The following is a 19,244-nucleotide window of genomic DNA, read 5'->3' as shown; positions in this document are numbered from 1 at the left end:
CCATCGGTGACGTCGACAGAGTAAGGAGTACGTCGAGGGACAATCGACGCCACGACCTCGAGCACAGCGCCCTCTGCTGAGAAAAAATGTTTCCGAAGCAGCGAAGCTGAAGATAACGATTTATCACAAGATGAGGAATACGTGGGAGGAACATCCAGTCGAAAGAACGTTACAGTTGGTAAGTAACTTGTTCTTCTGCAGAATTTAAACCCATTCCCCCTGCTTCAAGGTATGCTGCTCTGGAAGTCATTTTTCAACCGTGACTGAAGGGCTCCTGCCATCGCCTGTGTACGGTGGCCGTCGCTGGAGCTCTCCTTCCCCCGTCTGGTGAAGTGTCGTCTGCATTTCTTTATCGCCAAGAAACCGAGCAGAAGGATCCTTGCACACTCTGCTCCTGGGCACCTCTCACGCCAATGACCCCCAGTCAACTCACCTAGTCATGTGGGAAAATCTGAGTCGGGAGGGGAAATAAGTAAGCAGACCGCATTTGTGCCCCCCTGCACACCCCCTTCCAACGTTCTGTAAACCTTAGAATAAACTTTGGTTATTCCATCCTATCACTTTTTGATCATCGTTTCTAAAAGCAGCTCTACCTGAAAGATAGGAACATAATTTTACTTGCCAGTAACTTTTAATGCCTTCTCTGGATCATTTCACCAACACCAGAACTCTTCCTACAAACACTTTTTATATGAAGAAGCTTTGTGACTTTTGGGCACAAAGCTCCACTCTTCATAGGGATTGGACTTGCGGTATAGTTCTTGTGACTTTCTCTGTTTTACTGCATCATTTACCCCCTGCCAATGAGGCCAGGGTGGTGAGGACGCTACCCGATAGTCCGCCTGGGGGTTGTACACTTCAGGAGGATCTCATGGGGAGAGACTCCCCCTCTGGGGACAAGGACGACCGTCTAGGGAGAACACAGTATGTTTCCCGCAACTCACTCTCCTTGGGAACCATACCCTGTACATACCAATACCATCCCTGAGCAAACCATGAACATGTGTAGGGCTGTGACTGTAAACCCTAGTAGGATGAGGGAGAACAGAGACTACACTAGGGAACCTGTATAGTCACTACTGAGACAAGCAATAGTTATGGGACAGTGAAGAATGCCCCGCAGATCAAAGGTGAACATTTTAGTCAATATGGACAAAATATGAACAGGTCTCGCATAAAAAGGGAAGAAGGACTTAGTATGTCATTGAGTCCTCCCTGGTGGAACCAGAAGTCAAGCCATCCCGGTGAAGCCGCGAGCAGGAGAATTGATAGGCATGGAAGACAGAAGAGGCTGTGGACCGGGGCGCTTGGGGAGAGGGCAGAGGCGCCCCCTATCTGGTCTGTCGTGGGCGGACGGACTGGAAAGTTGCCAAGGTCCAGGCATGAGACGAAGCCAGACCGCGTGGTTGAGTGAAGACGCGCATCCTGCGAGGAACCACAGGCTGCGGATCAGCCACTGCACACAGAGGCGGCGAGGGATGACGCGAGGAGCCCGAAACAGAAAGCAGAAGAGCCCCAGTCCGACCAAAGGACGCTGTCAAGAACCCTACAGTTACACGGGTTTCCAGGATGGTTGGCAGGTCTGCAACAGAGTCGTGGAGGACTCTAGACCCACAGAGCAGGGGTGAAGAGGGAACCCCTGGGGGATAAACAAATATTACAAACGCCAAAGACAGAGAGAGAGACTCTGGTCTGGGACCCACACCCACAAAAGATGATCCATACAAGTCATTTGCTTTGTGGCAGTACCTGGCAGGAGAGCAAGCCAGGTCTACCAGAAGAAAATAGTGTTAAACTGTGAAACCAAAGTGAAAGAGAGGCCGGAGAAGGGAGCCATTCCCATCGGTGGTGGTGGTGGTGGACTGAGGAGTCAAGTGAACGGGATAGTGCTTGGCAGGTTAGTGAACCAGGCTTGCCCACTGAACAAAGCTGGGAAGAACAGGTTTGGGACCCGCAACTAAGAGGAGGAGACAGCTGAAGCATCTTCCCTGTGGCAGGCTAGTGAACCAAGTGGGCCATAGTGGAGGAAGCCTAGGTCAAATGCACTGTTTGTGTGAACAGTGTTGATAAGAAATCTTAAACGTGGAGGGGCCAGGTGAAGAGTCATTCCCCCTGGCTTTGAGTGAGTGGCACTGTGATGAGAGGCAACCCATCACTGATCCCAGTACACATCTTGGTGCCTGAATGGCTGTTGCTGCACAGATGTTGTGGCAAGTGGCTATACATGATTCGAAAGTCACTGCCAATTGAATTGTGCAGACCCTTACCACTGGTGGAACTTGTCGAGCTTCCAGTCCCAATATTGTATAAAAAAAGGACTTCTGCAGCCATTCTTCATATCACTGTTGTTGCAGCTTGTTGATGACCTGATGAGCCCTGCAGGGTATCGGGTAATAATGTCCCCATACATAATGTCGCCGGGAAAAGCCATTGGTGACATTATATATGGGGGCGGGTTGCAGGGATGTCCCCTGCTCCCCTTCTAAAAAAAGCTTTCGGGTTGCGGTGGTGTCCCCCGCATGTTCAATGTAATAATGTCTCCGCATAAAACAGAAACCTTTTTGTCAGGAGACATTTTTGCAGGGACATTACATGGAACTTCCCCTGCAGCTGACCAGCACAAACTCCTGCGAAGTCCAGGTGAAGCGATGCTCCTCTGCTAGATCTCAAGAAGGCCCTTGTCGATGCTACTACTCCTGGACTTGTAGGAACAACTTTGGTAGTGTCCCTGGGCCAACTGTTGGACTGCCCAGACCTCTCCTGGGTTACATTGCTGCAGCCGTCACTCTGTTGAGTGCTGGAACTTGGAGGATCTTCAACTTGTACAAAACGTCTGCACCTACATTTCAAGACTTTTTCATTAGCTGAAGTCATGCAGGACTGGCTCCTTTGTTCATCCCTGGAAGATCGCCTGTCGCCGCCTAACCATGGTGACTCCCTATGCAATTGGTCTTCTCCACCTCCTAGAGTTGTCCCTAGGTTGCCTGCACTGGACTTCATCTTTTCTTCGATTAGGTGTTCAGGTGGAAGGTGTCTGGAAACGATACCCAAGTACAGCAGCCAACAAAGTAAATCCTGCGTCTGAAAGTGACCTTCGCACCAGCGACTCTTGGTCTTTCCTCAACCAGACCAAATGCAGAAAACGGTGTCCCCAGCAGTTTCTGGAACCTCAGCAGTGGTCTCTGGAGAAATCTGAGTCAGAAGTTTAAGTTAATTTACCTGTTCCTTTCCCCCATTTTCTTCATAGGGTTGCATGGGTGAAAAGTCATGTCCCTAAACTACTCGTTCCTGACTTTGGTCGATGGTGACCTGATTAAGGATGCCTTCTTAGGCCTACCCTAGTGACTGTTATTGTGAGTTTACTTTTCGGAACTTTCTTTATAATTTGTAGGATTCACTCTAATTTAAATAGAAATACAAAATGACTGAGCGACATAAGCTCTGTAGATGATAACTGAAATGATCAGTTAGCACTCCTACAACATATCATTTTGTGGTGCTTGGTTATGATATTAAACAACATCTTTACTCAGATTAGTTAGTTTCTGCTTGGGAAAAGTGGAGCTGAGTTTTCATGTTGTTTGCTTACTTTGTCACAATAAAGTGGCATTCTGTTGCTTTGGTATTTAATCACTTAAATACATGCACTTTATTGCCACTCGTGCTTCTAAATGACAAACCCCATTCTGATCTAGGTCCTATTTCGTGTATGTTTGTGCGTGGTAGGTTTTTGATCTGGGTGGTCCTACTGGCCAGGTTCTCTTTTTGCTGTGTTATTCGATGTCCAATATTTTGGAAATCGAAATGACTTGACACAAGAAAGCTGTCCGAAATGCTCATATTGCCTTAATATTTGTGATTGGGGATTTCACTGTACAAAATTGAACATTTGATCAGGTGACCTCGAATATTTTCTGCAGCTCTTTATTGTAATTTCAGTCCTAATTGGTACAGAAGTGTTGTTGAGGACAGTAAGGGAACCAGAGGTAGAAATGTAAACTGAAATGAAGCTCGTCTTTTGTAGGAGAACCATTCAATATTTGTAATGTTGTTATTAATGCATCTATATACTGTGCAGAATCGCTAACATTGAGTTTGCTCCTAAGCACTTTTTCATATGATAACGTGGTTATAGGCCGCTTCAGGTGCCTACCTGGCTAGTTAGCATAAGAAAGATAACAAAAGGTTACTTTGAAAAGGTGCTTTGTTGACCCTTCTTTAATTGTTCGATAATCTTTGTTCCTAGTTCCCTTCAGCAGTGTCTCCATCTGCACATAGATTGCCCTTTTCTATATACTGCATCTCCATTGTAGCAGTTTCAGTGGTTGGTGGCTGTGTAATTTAACCGATACTATAATCATAAATTCTAGAAGCGCAAGTGCATTTGTTTGTTGGATCATTTTCAGTGTCGATCCTACGTGCCATAGTTGAGGTTTTGTCTACATCTAGTTACTTAGCTGCAAGGGGATATAAAATAAAAACAATTGCAGATGGAACCGCCACTCATGAAGGTAGGAACACAATATTGCTGTGCTTCAGCCAATAGATACATTGTTGTATTTGCCTTTCTCCCTATGCACAGTTAATGAATGAAATCAGGTAATTAGGTTAAGGAATACTAGAGCTATGTAATGTGTAAATGATTTTCCTTCCCCCGAGAAATGATCGCAAGTATTGTTATGACTATAAGCATAGAGCACTGTTGACTGAAACTTCTCTTGTTTTCAGCGAATCTTTGATACGGACTGCCTTCCAGTGTTTGCAGTTGGTTGTGACAGACTTTCTACCCACAATGCCTTGCACTTGCCTACAAATTGTTGTAGATGTTGCTGGAAGCTTTGGACTTCAGAATCAAGAGTTGAACATTAGCCTGACGTCAATAGGTTTGCTGGTAAGACTTCTGTAAATCCTCTGCATTGAATGCTTTTTTTGTTGGCTTTATTGCCTTGTAAATACAAATTCACTCATGTTTGCATGTCAGATTGGACCTTGCTCAGAAGCAAATTGTAACAAGGACATTTCAGGCAGTTGCTACCTTGGTCGAGTACTTCTCTTTGAGAAGATGGGGGCATGGGGAGAGTAAAGGGAGTTATTGTAAAAGCCATTGCCTTATTCCATTCATTTTGGGAAAACGGAATCATTTAATTCTTTCACAACCATCCTCCAGCACACCCAAGGACATTGCAAAGTCCATGACAGTGTATACATTATGGTTAAACCTAATTGTCGAAGTGGGACCGAAGGGCTCATGCAGATGAAAGTCAACTGGGTAGTGATGTGTGCCTTCTCAATCCCTCTCTTGGCATTTTCAAGGGTTCATTGCATTAGCTCCTTGAATGTAAAACCATCGGGTAACCTATTTTGTTCATGGCTACAATTTATGTCTCTGACCATACTGTTGTATCCAGGAACATAACCGAGTTTAGGTAAATTGTCCCTGAATTAAAAGTACAAATTGAACATTGAACTGTTCATCATAACTGACCGATCCCGGAATAGTCAGGTGATTGTATTCAATGCACATAAGGCCTATATAAGGAGCACCACTCGAAGCATATTGGTGTAGAATCACTCCTACCTCTGAATCTGCTTGTTTAGGTCCTAGTGGTCCAAGACATCTGCTACTGTGACCAAACTACAGAAGGGCGCTGTGACCCCTTCCTCTGATGTAAAATGCATGTGATTGAAGGTTGGTACCACAGATACGTTGGGAGTCCAGGAGTTCAGGAAAAGTTAAAACCTGGCATTACAGCAGTCTCATTTACTGCCTCGGCTCTAATATTAGCATGTTTTTAAGATGCCAAAATATTAATTTATTTTATATATCATATTTATACCTTTTCAGCAAATGTTCACATTAGTTATATTCCTTTTTGTGTTTGTATTTTGGTCTACAATCTGTTACTCTATTTAAGTCTGCAGCACAAAGCACATGTCTTCTTGGGCCTCAGCACAGCGCGCTTGTTGTTTTTTTGCCTCTATAGACTTTTTTTAAATGTTTTCTATTATGAGCCCATGAGAACGCTATGAATGTGAAGAGAACTCTGATTTTGGATCCGTGCACTGGTCACTTTGGCAACCAGCACAGCGATACGTCCACTTTAAGGTCATCTGCCTGCTTCAAATGTGTTTGTTCGTATAGATGCTCCCAATAACGTCAGGCGCCTGTAATACTGCTTCAAAGGCCTCTTTATTTCCAGACCTCTGTAGTCTCTGCATGACGACCCCCCTCAGCGTTCACCTCCCATCAATTGCCGTTATTCCTTCGTTATTTGTTCTCTACTCTTGTTCCATCCTTCACACTCCACCTTCCAGATATCCAGCATCCTAATAACAAGGTCTGCCCTCTTTTGTTTTTTTTATTCTGCTTTTAGCTGCTAATTTATTTTATTTATGTACTTATTTGTAGTGCGCCGGAGCCTGCAGGCATCAGGGCGCAGGAAGAGCGAAAGGAAAGAACAGTGTTAAGAAGGGACCTAGTATAAATTTACTAGACAAAACCGTCTTCAGTCGCTTCCTAAAGGTAGTCAAATTGCTCTCAGTACGCAGATCCTTTGTGAGATTATCCCATGGCAGAGCTGCCTGCATTGCAAAGAACCTGCCCATACCTCTCACCAGTTACACACACACACAAATCATTTACGTTAGATTTATTTTTTCAATTTATCTTTATATTAGGTTTTTCATCAACATACAGTGTGATTAAACATTTGGGCATTGGTGCGTTTGTAGTCTCTGTTGTAGCATTTCAGGGCTAGGGCTGACATGGAATGTAGCAAATCTGGTTTCTTCTCTGCTCCGGGTTTATTATTTTGTTAGAGGTCTTAGGATAACCCCGGCTCCGAGATTGCCTTTCGGTTGTGTTTGGTGAACCATCGGAGGGCAGGGGGTTGGTGGGCCGTTTCCAGGAATTGCTCTACGTAATCTAGGAAGGGTGGCCAGGTGTTGTAGTATATACTTGTGCTTCCCTTGCGGGAGGCAGTGATTCTTTCCGTGACTGCTGTGTCCCAGCATTTCGTCCACCACATGGGGATTGCAGGGGCCTTGGGATGTTTCCATAACCTAGCTCTAGAGGTTTTTGCTGCTCTGAGAAGGTGAGTGCATAAATCCCCTTGCCCGTGTTCCCCAGCAGAACTATCCCTGGGTCCCATGGGTTTGTCGGCCCTGTTATTTGCCGTATCTGCTCTTGCACCTCTTTCCAGAATCGTGACATGTCCATAGTAGGTGAAACGGTGTGCCTGTGGTTGGGCAGCGTCTCCAACATTGTGATGGATTGCTGGGTTGCTTTTGTTTAGTATTTCTGGGGTTAGGTACCATCTGCAGCACACTTTTACCGCTCCCTCTTTGTTCGTGATGCATTTTGAGCTCTTGTGCGTGTGTGCCCAGATTCGTCCCCATTCCTCCGGCCCCAGCTCCCTTCCTAGGTCCTTTTCCCATTTTTGCATGTAGTTTTCCTTTTTGCTAGTGTACGATTTGTCCAGTAATAATAATAATAATTTGGCATTTAAATAGCGCTACGAACCCTCCGGTATCTGAGCGCTGCTTATTACCCACGGTGTGTGGTGCTCATTTATTGACCTCGGAAGGATGAAAGGCTGAGTTTGGCCCTGCCGGGATTCGAACCTGCGTTAGCAAGCTCTGCACGGATGTCAAAGCGAGCGCTCTACTCGCTGTGCCACTTGACCGGCCGACAGTAGTTTATATAGGGTTGATATCTTTTCCCATGGGGGCATTTCCTGTTAGGGTGCGTTCTAATGCTGTTCGTTCCCTGCCCCCAAGTGTTTTTGTGCTGCTGTGGAACATCCAGTGCACATCTAGTGCCTGAGTTCGTATAGCGGAATCATTCAGTCTCTGGCACCCGAAATTTTGTTTTACACTCTTCAAATGTTAGTGGGGTTCCGTGGGCGAAAAAGTCTATCTGTTTTAATCCCCCGCCCTCCATTTGTCGAATCCCTTCAGGAAAGCTCCCGGGTTGAAGTCAGGATTATTCCAGATTGGGATAGGGGTCCCAAAGTGCTTTTGCAGCCCCATTTGCGGGCCGCCTTTCTCCAGCTTTCTATTGTGTTTCTAGTGGTTGTCAGTGGGCCAGCGTTTGGGGGGGCCCGGGGAATTGTGATATGTGAGAGCGATGCAAGTGGTGCTTGGCTCCAGTATTCCTCGTTTTTCTCAGCAGGGTTGATTGGTGGCAGATTGACATGCAAAGGCCTGCGAGAGCTGTGCTGCATGGCAGTAGCTAGAGATGTCTGGAACCCCAAAGCCGCTCTTGCCCGTCCCCCGGTGCATGACTTGCTTAGCTATTCACGTTTTTTTCCCGACCCATACATATTTCTGTATTTGCGTCTGCAGCTTCTGCTGGTCCTTCTCTGGGGTGGGTATTGGGAGCGCTAGGCAGTGGTAAATTAAACTTGAGACCAAGTTCATTTTCAGGGCCGTGATTATCCCTAGCCATGACACTTCTGGTTTGTGCCAGCGTTCTAGGTCTTTGCGCATTTCTCTGAATAATTGTTTTAAATTGACTCTCCATGTTAGCTCTACTTTGGTTATTTATTTGTATGGTGCACCTAACCTTGAGGTAACTGGGCGCCTTTTACACAGGGTTACAAGTATACTTACAGCTTAGTTACATCAGATAAAACATACAGTCGGTACAATGTAATATACAGACAGAAAGGTACAGATACTTCAGATATCTGAACTCCCATGTATCTGATGTGGGTTTTAGCCCACAGGATAGGGTGTCTAATTGCCACTGATTCTCTACGCTTTTGTGGGATGTTAACGCCTACGGCTATTGATTTAGCATAATTGACTCTGAACCCAGGCGCTTTGCCAAATGCTTTAACCTCTTGCCAGAGGGCTTCCAGAGAGTCGCCGACCTGGGTTAAGGTGAGGAGAATGTTTTCTGTGTACATGGCCGCTTTATAAACGCTACCTTACACCTTAAATCCCTGTATTCGCGGATTATCTCGGATTCTGCTAGCAAATGGTTCCATGGAGAGTGCAAATACCAGTGGTGAAAGGGGGCATCCCTGCCGTTTGCCTCTAGTGATGTTAATCTTGGGTGATCCGATGCCGTTTATTCTTGGAGAAGTATTGGGGTGTTGGTAGTTGTCTATGGTCTATTTTGTGAACTTCGGGCCAAACCCAAAATGGGTTAATGTTTCCTTTATGTATTCCCAGTCTAGCAGATTGAACGCTTTGCGTGCGTCGAGTTAAAGAACTGCTAGTTCCGCCCCCGCTCTATTTTCACTTTCTATTATGTTTAGGGTGTGTCTGGTATTGTCCCTGCGTGTTGCGTCCTGGAATTGATCCTGTTTGTTCGGGTGGATTAGCTCTGGGAGGACACTTGCCAGTCTGCATGACAAGAACTTTGAGAATATTTTAGCGTCATTATTCATTAGCGTAATGGGCCTGTATGACGCGCATTGTTCTGGGTCCTTGCCCGGCTTTGGGATGAGCACGGTCAAAGATTCCTCCATTGAGGGAATAATGCTGCCTGTGGAGAAAAATGAATTAAATAGTAAGGCGGAGGTGGGTTTCCTGTAGGTAGACTATGTCCAATGAGAGCTGGGTTAATCTACGTTCAACTGACTTTCTTTTCTCCATAAAGTTCAGGCCCTGCACCTTCCATGTTACCATATTTAGCTCTTTACTTAAGTCAGCCATCAGAGGTGTTATCAATGTCCTTGCTTTATTGGCCCAATGTTATATATGCATGGATTGCTGTGTGCATAAGTTTGCCCTTGTTCGTTATCTTGTTGTCCCTTATGTTCAGTAGCTGGTTGTTTTTGCCGCTCTCACCCGACCCTCCCTTAAAACTCCCCTTAACCCAACTCCCCCTCCCGCCCTCCCATGTAAAACAGGTTGTCAGGCCCAGCCCTCGACCTTTGGGGTGACCGGCCAGGCCCTCACAACCGACCCTCATGAGGCGAACCACGCTCTTGCAAACTTAGGTAAAACTCTGTACTTGCGTTCGACTTTTAGTTTGAGCTTCGCTTGATGATTAGCGTGGCTTTCTTCCCTGGTCGCCTCCATCTCTGTTTGAATAGTTTGGTGCAAGGTTTGGTGGTGGTAGTCCTGGTGGTGAATCTACGGATCCTTTCTGACAGGTGGTCGCCAGATTTTTTCGGGTGATGGGCACAGGATCTGTTAGTGCTTTGGGTATGTAGCCTTGAGCATAGTTAAGTATGTTCTAGGGATTTCACCCCACTCAGTCTTTGTTGTTTCTCTTGCTTTTTGGTTGTGGCCCCTTAATCCTTCGCAGTCGCTCCACCCGGGTTGAGGGTTTTGCATTGTCTCTCAGCGTGTCTTCGCTGTACGCTGCCTCCTTTCCAATGCTTTCCTCCTCTGCATCCGGATTTCGGAATCTTTCTGCCTCCTTCGGGGTGCGGATTAGCCATGACTTGCCCTCCCAAGAGAAGTTCAGAGCGGTGGGGAACCCCCACTGATGCACTATTTTCTTCTCCTGCAGCCATTCAGTTATTGGTTTTAGGGCTTTCCTCTTCAGGAGCGTGGTTGCTGTTAGATTCTGCTATAGGGAAATAGATGCGTCCCTGAATTGTAATCCCCCCCCCCCTAAGCTTCTTGCTTCTCGCATTCTCTCCTCCTTGACCTTATAGAAGTTCACTCTCGCCAGAACGTCCAGAGGATTGGCTGAGCCCTGTTTCGACCTAGTTCTGTACACCCTGTCGAGTTCAAGCAGGGCTTCATTGGGCAAGGTTAAGATGAAGCGAAACAAGTCCTGCGTGAAGACCTCTAATTCAGTGTCTGTAACTGATGATGGAATTCCCTCGCAAGCGGATATTGCTGCGCCGGGAGCAGTTCTCTGCGTCTTCCTGTTTGAGTTCCAGGGCCTTGCATCTGCTTCCAGCACCGCAGTTCTATCTACTCCCTCCCCAATTTTGAAGGTTTGCTCGCATAGAGTAGTTTCGATCTCTGCCGTTCTGTTACCAATCGCATCAACGCGTTTATCTAGGGTTGTGATTTTCCTCATTAATTCCTCCGTGCCCTTATGGTACTCACATTCCCCTTCCCCTTTGCTTTTACAAGTTGAGTCCTTCGATTGCAGTGTGCTTTGCTCCGCGTTGGTGTGATGTGTGGGCGGGGTGGGATTCTGGTTCGACTGTCGCCCCAGTAGGTGTTTTCAGATCTGTGCTGCTGCGGCCCTTATTTATGTGTGTATGCTGCTCTTTGCCACCTGCGTGGGATTTTGGCTTCGCCATATGGAGTACTTGTTGGTGGTGCTGCCCTCCCCGACTAGGCTTCTGCTGTAGGTTTGGGTTATTTTATGCTGGTGGTGCTCGGGGCTCTGTATTTGTGCTGCTTAACAGTCACTGCGCGGCTCTCCCAGTCGCTGTAGTCGTTAGGGTGTCTTGTGTAGTTTCATCAGCCCCATATTGCACCGGGATCAAGGCTGCTATTCCCTTCAGGCAGCTTTCCTTTAGATTTTTGGATGGGTCTGTGCATCTGCCTTTGACCTAAGTATCCCTCTTGCTTTTGCTGCACCTCCTGGTCCTACTTGGCTTTTCTTGCTGCTGGGTGAACACTTTGCGTTTGGGTGTATTTATGCAACTGCAGTCTCTAGGCTCGTGCTGCTGAATCTGCCCCCCCCCCCCAGAGCTTCGGGACAATGTGGGGTGTTGTTGTGTTGTGGGCCATCCACCCTGGCGGCACCCTCCATTGAATGATACGTATGCCCCTTCCGATCGGAGTTATGGGCCGGATGGGGGAGAGTTGTTGGCAGCTGGGCTGCTTACACTGGGGGCCGCTGGAATTGCTGCTGGATGGGAGTGCGCAGCGTCCCTGCGAGTGCGTTTGCTCTATGCGGCATTGCCCTCTTCCCCGGGTGGACTGAGCAGGGGGTCCTGGTCAGCTTTGCTTGCACAGGACACCCATCTTACCATCTCGCTTCTCATTGTCACCAGTGCGGGTGTTGCATTGATTTCCCTGGCATCCAGGCTATGGACAGCTCCTGCAGTTTCTGGGGCGTTGCGCACCTCACAGCGGATCGCTGGTGCTCCCTGTACGGCTCTGGATCCATTGGAAGGGATTGCCTCACTGCGTTGAGATGATCAGACACAGCTCTTCCTCTGATTTTGCTGGGACCAGTGCTGCTGACGTGGTGTGGGTGCGCTGGACCCTAGTCAGTGGTTCCCGCTGCTTGGTCTCGCTCCTTTACCCAGGAACATTGGGGGAGCTGTTTCTCGTCCGCCATTTTGCCCGCTTGGGTGAATGCGCGGCGGATTCTTGCTGTCACCGGATTCTCGTTATTTAGACAATCATGCAGGTCGAGAGTACATCAATTAATGCTCTGCAGTACCTTTTGCTATTCGGCTCGGTTACGCTTTGAAACGTGCAGGTTTATCACTGTTTTTCCGTCTGTTGCGGAGCTCGTGCCGGGTGCTCTTACGATGCGGCTCCGAACGCCATGGCTCCAAGACCCGGCCTCTTACATTAGATTTTTAAAACATTATTAAAGAGAATCTAAGATTATTACAAATTCTTAACACATTTTATAAAAGAATCATTCAATTGGAGTGAAATTACATAGACAAAGCTTTTAAGACAACACAACTCAACATAATCACAATTCAAAAAGATCTATCACAAATTATCAATACCTAAAAGGAAGGATAAAAAGTAATTAGTTGTATATAGGAAGAGCAGTTATCCTAAAATCGGTCTTAAAATGTTCTCCACTGCGAGAGTAAGACTAAGATATTTGCCACTGAATAAAATTACCGACCATGTGTCTGGTGTCAATAATCGATGGTGTTCTATAAATCTGTTAAGTTATCCCTCTTCTTTCTGCCAATGATTTACATGCCAACGATTTACAGTCCACCAATATGTGCCTAGTTGTTTCTAATTCTTTGCTAATACTACAAAATCAACAACACCGACGATTACTTTCCCACTTTGCCCTAGTCACCAAAACGTCTCTTGTTGGGAGCAAGTTAAGGCGCATTTGCAAAAACACTCTTCTAAGCACCTGGTCAGGGAATTTCATAAGATATTTAGGCAATTGATTGAATGGTTTGGCCTCATTTTTAAAATGTTTAGAAGCTTTACATTCATCAAGCATGCAGATCCAGTCGTATCGCCTTAACTTCCGTTTTACATCTTCCGGGTTTAACACTAGACCCCCCCCACACTACAACCAACATCCTTCAAAAGTTGCAAACATTCATCTTTCCATGGTGCGGTTATAAAATCAGACTCTTCACTTAAAGCTTCTGCTATAATCATAAGCAGAGAGGATTTGCCATTATGCATTTACAAAAGAAAGGCCAATCTCTTCAATAAAACCATAGCAGTAAGCCCAACTCATAGCGAATCAACTGTACTGGCATGCTTCTGTGGAGACCCAATACCCTTTTCCAAAACATACCTTCAAATAGGTTTCAATTCAGAAATGAGATGGACATGTACATTTCAGCACCATACGTTATATTGGGAACTGCTTTGGCCTTTTAGGCGTAGATTTACCAAACTTTCTCAGGATAAGCAATCCCTAGGCAGCTAAGGGTTCCACCTTGATCCGTAGGATTTTAGTAGTAGTATTATTTTGTCCTATATCATTGTTCTATCCCTGCTTGCCTGATATCATCTTTCCTGCCTTCACCTTCCCTTATCCCTTCTTCGATCCCCCCTTCCCTGTTGCCCCTCCCCCCTTTCTCCATAACCACCGTTGGAGTTGTCTTGACTCACTATGGTATCACCTACACCGACCTGTTGCCATCCCTTGGATTGACTTTGTGACATATTGACTTTTGTTGCTTCACCTTCCCAACTCTTATGCTGAGCATCCACTGGATCTTGTACTCAGGGTGGCCCTGAACCATGCTGTGCCCATCGTCATCTTAAATCCTTGCTCACATGTTCTGTTCCCTGCAACATTGTGTTTTCTGACCTCTGCAACTGTATTCACTCTCCCCTCTGCTTCTCCACTTTTTAAAACCTTTTTTCTATGTACTTAATTTATCAGAATTGTCCCAGACCTAGTATGATAGCATCAAATGTTTGTCTCCTCCCCCCTTCCCTCACTTATCCCCCCACCCCCAGCACTATCTGAAATGTCGTCAGGCCTAGTATGATAGTCGCTTGTTTTGTTCCGCTTTCTCCCTTTACTCCAACCCCACTTCCCCCCTATTGTAATGTAGCCGCTTGTCTCTCATATTTTCCTTCCCACCCCCTCCCCTCTGATCATTGTCAACTCCTCTTGCACTATCTGATATGTCTCCTGACCTGTTTGATAGCAGCTTGTTTGTCTCCTCCCCCCACCACCTATCTCTCATTTGTTTCTCCTCCCTCTCCCCTCCATCATTATCTGAAATGTGGTCAGGCCTAGTATGATAGTCGCTTGTTTTGTTCTTCTCCTTCTCCCTTTACTCCAAGCCCCTATTGTTAAATTCCGGCACTACCTCAATTGTTGTCAGGCATAGTAATGTAGCCGCTTGTCTGTCTCATTTTTCTTCCCACCCGCCTCCCCTCCGATCATTGTCAAAAGCTCTTGCACTATCTGAAATGTCGCCAGGCTAATTACGATAGTTAATTTCACATTCTGAATGTATCAAGGATTGTATTCTCCCTTGTTCCCTCCCTGCCTTGAAGCGCTTTGAAACACATTGTGTATCGGTGCTATATAAATCAATCAAAGCCCAATTATCGATAAACATCTACTCTCATCAGTTTAGTGTTGACCATGAGCCACCCAAACGCGAGGCATTTCTTGAGTAGTTTCATTATAAGACCATTATGTTGGATTTCAGGCTAAGTTGTTATCTATGGTGTATTTATGCAGATGGTCTAGAGAGCGTTGTAGCCCAATTGGTGTCTTATTGATGAGAACTAAATCATTTGCATAAAATAGCCCATGTACTCTGTTCTCCAGCATGGGGTCTGGCATGAATTCACATGCTCATGAATGTTCCCCGTCGTCAGGCCGGGAATCCTCGGTATAGAAAAAAAATCAGTATCCGTTTCGTTTCTGATCTGTCTTTCTTAGTAGTAACCAATCACTGGTCTCTGGGTCATTGGGTCATACTGCCCCAGCCAATGACTGCCATCTCCCTAAGCCCCGCCTCTGGCAGCCATCCTCAGATTTTAACCGCATGTTCAAGTGTTGGGAGTCCTTGTGCTGTAGCTCTCGAGCTTTTGCTGCGTTTTCGTGCTTTTTTCAGGAGATTTTTCTCATTTTTCGGTTAAATAGAGCCTCAAGCTCCACCGTTTCTACATCCGATCAACTGGGATCCGTTTCAGAGTTTTCTACGCCCCTCAAGGGTGAAGATTTTGTTGAGTTACTCTTTTGGAGGATTCCAGAAGTTCCGAGGCCTACCCAGGCCCAGGAGAAAGGAAGCTCGACGCCCGGGAAGCTGTTCAGGACCTGCCCTGGATGCCAGCTTCAGAATGTTTTCAAGGAGGACGAGCATTCGTTATGCCTCTACTGTCTCCATGAGGACAAGACGCACACGGAGAAGGACTGTGCGTTTTGTGGGAACATGTCGGAGCGGACCATGAAGGATCGCCACCTCCGTCTCGCCAACTGACTGGAAGGGAAGAGCCCGCCAGGCGAGAAGAAGTAGTAGTCCGAGCGGTCTTCTAAGTCCTGTGAGGGTGCTCCGGCGACGGGGGCCCAACAAAAGGCTAAGCACCGCGAGTCCGCGGGCACCGGGAGCGCTGAACGGTCGGGCTCCTTGGCTGCCAGGCAGGGCGCACCCTCCCCGGTGCCATCGACCACGAGCCAACGCTCTGGCTCGGGTAAGAGGAAGTCAGAGAACCCGGCGAAGCTTCTGGAGAGGCCCCGGTCGATCTCGAAGACTCCGGCAGAGGGGGAGCGAGGCTCGGGCCCTCCCCCGAAGGTGAAGGCCCCAGGCGCACAGAAGGTGACGTTGGCCGTGATTCACCCTGCTAGGACCTCGATTGAGGATGTCGCTGCGGCCCTGGCTCAGCCTGTGGAGGTTACACCAGCGGAGGCGCCCTCAGGTACCAGAGTCTCCCTGCCACCGCGGAGGGAGTCGTCTTTCAGGCCCATCGAGAAGACCCCCACGAAGTCCTCGTTGGAAAAGTGTGGGGGGTGGTGGCCGTCGTGGATACGGACACAACCTCTGAAGAGGAGCTCATCCAAGTCGTGGAGGAGACCCAGCCCATCGGGAGGGATCCCGACGAGGGTGACGACGAGGGCGACGGTGACGCAGACGAGGCTCCTCAAGAGCCCTCGCTCCCGTCGTTTCCGGCGCCGCAGGACACCTCGGCGGCCATTTTGTCAGCCATCCAGTCCTTATGCTCGGAGATAAGGACTAGGTTGCCCCTTCCCCCGACGGAGGAGCCTGAGCCAGACCCGACGGAGGATCCGGAGCCAGGACCTTCGGGGAGCCCGCCACTTAAGAGGAGGAGGACGCATCCTAGGCCTCCTCTCCCGCCTCTGCGGCCTTCTCTGCCTTCCCCCCGGTCCACTACCCATGGGGATGCTACAGGCATGGACACGACTACGATGGGTACGGATGACGACGGAGGCGACGACGGGACGTGTCCCCCGTAACCCCCTGCCCGGGCGTCCCCGCCCGACGAGATTGGATCCTTCCATGCAATGATCTCCAGGGCATCCGAGCTCTTCCAGCTCTGCCCCGAGGAAAAGAAGGAGGGGTTCCTTTACCAGGGGCGCGAGGCTAAAAGGAAGACGGTCCTCGCCGTACCGCTTCTTGATGACATCTGGGATGGGGGGCTCGCCCTCCTCAAGAACCCTGCCACGGCTCCTGCGAAGAGGGACCGGTACGAGAAGAAGTACCGGGTCCCCGACGCTGCCCCCTTGTGCCTTAGGGCGCAACCTACCCACGGACTCGGTCATTTCAGCGGCGGCCAAGAAGAAAGGGGGGGGGGGGCATCGGCCTCAACCTCCCCTCCGGACGGCGAGGGTAGGAAACTGGATGCTATGGGACGACGGGTCATCTCATCTGCAGCGACGACCATCAAGGCAGCCAACGCCCTGGCCATCGTAGCCCGCTACGACAGGGAGTTGTGGTTCAAGATCACCCCTCTGTTGGACTTCCTTCCGGATGCCAAGAGGGCTGAGGCCCTGGAAATCTTGCAGGAAGGTGAGATTGCCTCGGACCACGCCATTACGGTGGCTACGGACTTCGCCAACACCGGTTTCCGTCAGTTGGGCAACGGCGTTTGCCTGAGACGATGAGGATGGCTCAGGGCGACGGTCCTTCCTTCCGTCCCTCAAGGGCAAGGTGGTGAGGATCTTCACCGACAACACCACCACGATATTTTAAATTCCGAAGCAGGGCGGAACCAGATCCCTGCCCTGTCCAAGGAAACCCAGGATCTGTGGCATTGGGCCATCGCACAAGGGATGTTTCTGGTACCCTTTCATCTGGCAGGGATAAAAAACACCATTGCCGACTCACTCAGCAGGGAGCTGCACTCGTGCCACGAGTGGGAACTGCGCCAGGATCAAGTGGACCGACTCTTCCGACGATGGGGCGAACCCCAGATCGATCTCTTCGCGACGGCGGCGAACTCCAAGTGCCGGAGGTTCGCCAGCAGGTTTTCCCAACCGAGGAGCATGGGCAATGCTTTCTCGTTCCCCTGGGATGGCCTGTTCCTTTATGCATTCCCGCCGTTGCTACTCCGGCTCGTCAACCAGCTCAAGAGGTCCCGGTGCAGGATGATCCTCGTCGCACCGGCGTGGCCGAGGCAGATCTGGTTCCCGGACCTTCTGGACTTGTCAGCGTCCACACCAGTCAAGCTACCGACGGACGCGGATCTTCTCTCCAGAGAAGGAGGCACCATTCTTCATCACGAACCAGAGTCGCTGAACTTGCAGGCCTGGCTCCTGCAGCACTAGAGTTTGGAGGATACGACATCCCGGCCGACTGCAGAGAGGTTCTTGCAAAGGCCAGGGCATCCTCAACTCTCAAGTGCTACGGACACAAATGGAAGAGGTTCTCTGTCTGGTGCCGGGCACAGAAGATTAACCCTCTGCGGATTACGGCCCCTCAGGTATTGCCGTACCTACTGTCTTTGGCCACGGCTGGCCTATCTCACGCTTCCAGCAAGGTACATCTGGCTGCCGTCTCGCGTTACACCAGAACTACAGGACGGGCGTCCTTGTGGTCTCATCGTCTGGTGAAGGAATTTATGAAAGGACTGTTCCGATCATTACCGCCGGTGAAGGCCCCTGCCCCGGCGTGGGAGCTCAATGCGGTACTAACTAGGCTCATGGGGGCCCCATTCGAGCCTATGCATTCAGTGCCGTTGAGGTTTCTGTCGTGGAAGACAGCATTCCTCGTGGCCATCACCTCTGCACGACGAGTGGGAGAGATCCAGGCCCTGTCTTGCAAGCCTCCATACTTGACTTTTCAGGACACGAGGGTGGTGCTGAGGACGCACCCCTCCTTCATGCCCAAGGTGCCGTCGGACTTCCACCTCAACGAGCCCTTGGTGTTGCCAGTTTTCTTCCCGTCGCCTTTGTCGCCGGCTGAGAGGACTCTGCACTCGCTAGATGTAGCTAGAGCGCTGAAGTTCTACGTGGACTGCACAAAGAGTTTCCGGAAGACATCACAGCTGTTTGTGAACTTTGGACCTGTGAATTAAGGGAAGGCTCTCTCGAAGACTTCCATTTCCAGATGGCTCTCCGGCTGCATCATGCACTGTCACCGGTTGGCAAACCGACCGCTGCCCGGCCGTCCGAGAGCCCATTTGACCAGAGCGATCGCTGTTACTACAGCGTTCCTGTCTGGTGTGCCCCTGCTCGACATCTGCAGGGCTGCTACGTGGAGGTCGACGCACACCTTCACGGGATTCTACTGCGTCGACCGGGATTCCAGGGAGGAGTCCAGAGTCGGCCAGGCAGTGCTGCGTAACCTGTTCGCCTAAGGTGAGCCTGGTGAGGAGGTAAGAGTTGCTTAATGTTGAGTTGTTGTATTGCTTGATATTGAGCCTTGTGCCACCTCCCGTGGTTGTGCATGTGTATACTGCTATGTATTCTTATATTCATGAGCATGTGAATCCATGCCAGACCACATGCTGGAGAAGGAACAAGTTACTTACCTGTAACTGTTGTTCTCCAGCATGGGTCTGGCATGGATTCACATGCAAACCCTCCAGCCTACCCCTCTGCGGCTCTTCACTTGGTCATACTGCCACTTCACTTGCTACCAAATCTGAGGAGGGCTGCCAGGGGTGGGGCTTAGGGAGAGGGCAGTCATTGGCTGGGGGCAGTATGACCCAGAGACCAG

General features: G+C 48.9%; 1 protein-coding gene across 2 annotated transcripts in view; it reads left to right on the top strand.

The window, feature by feature from the left end:
* MON2 (MON2 homolog, regulator of endosome-to-Golgi trafficking) overlaps positions 1–19,244 on the top strand; it is a 1,155,350-nt gene that overhangs the window by 728,138 nt on the left and 407,968 nt on the right. For both annotated transcript variants that reach the window (XM_069629845.1, XM_069629844.1), the window contains exon 23: positions 4,729–4,891. In XM_069629845.1, the coding sequence (XP_069485946.1) occupies positions 4,729–4,891 (163 nt within the window). The remainder of the gene's footprint in view (positions 1–4,728; positions 4,892–19,244) is intronic.

This window comes from Ambystoma mexicanum, chromosome 12, assembly GCF_040938575.1.
Source record: "Ambystoma mexicanum isolate Mex_15411 chromosome 12, UKY_AmexF1_1, whole genome shotgun sequence".
NCBI classification, from domain to species: Eukaryota; Metazoa; Chordata; class Amphibia; order Caudata; family Ambystomatidae; genus Ambystoma; species Ambystoma mexicanum.
This window is presented reverse-complemented; position numbering and strand designations above follow the sequence as displayed.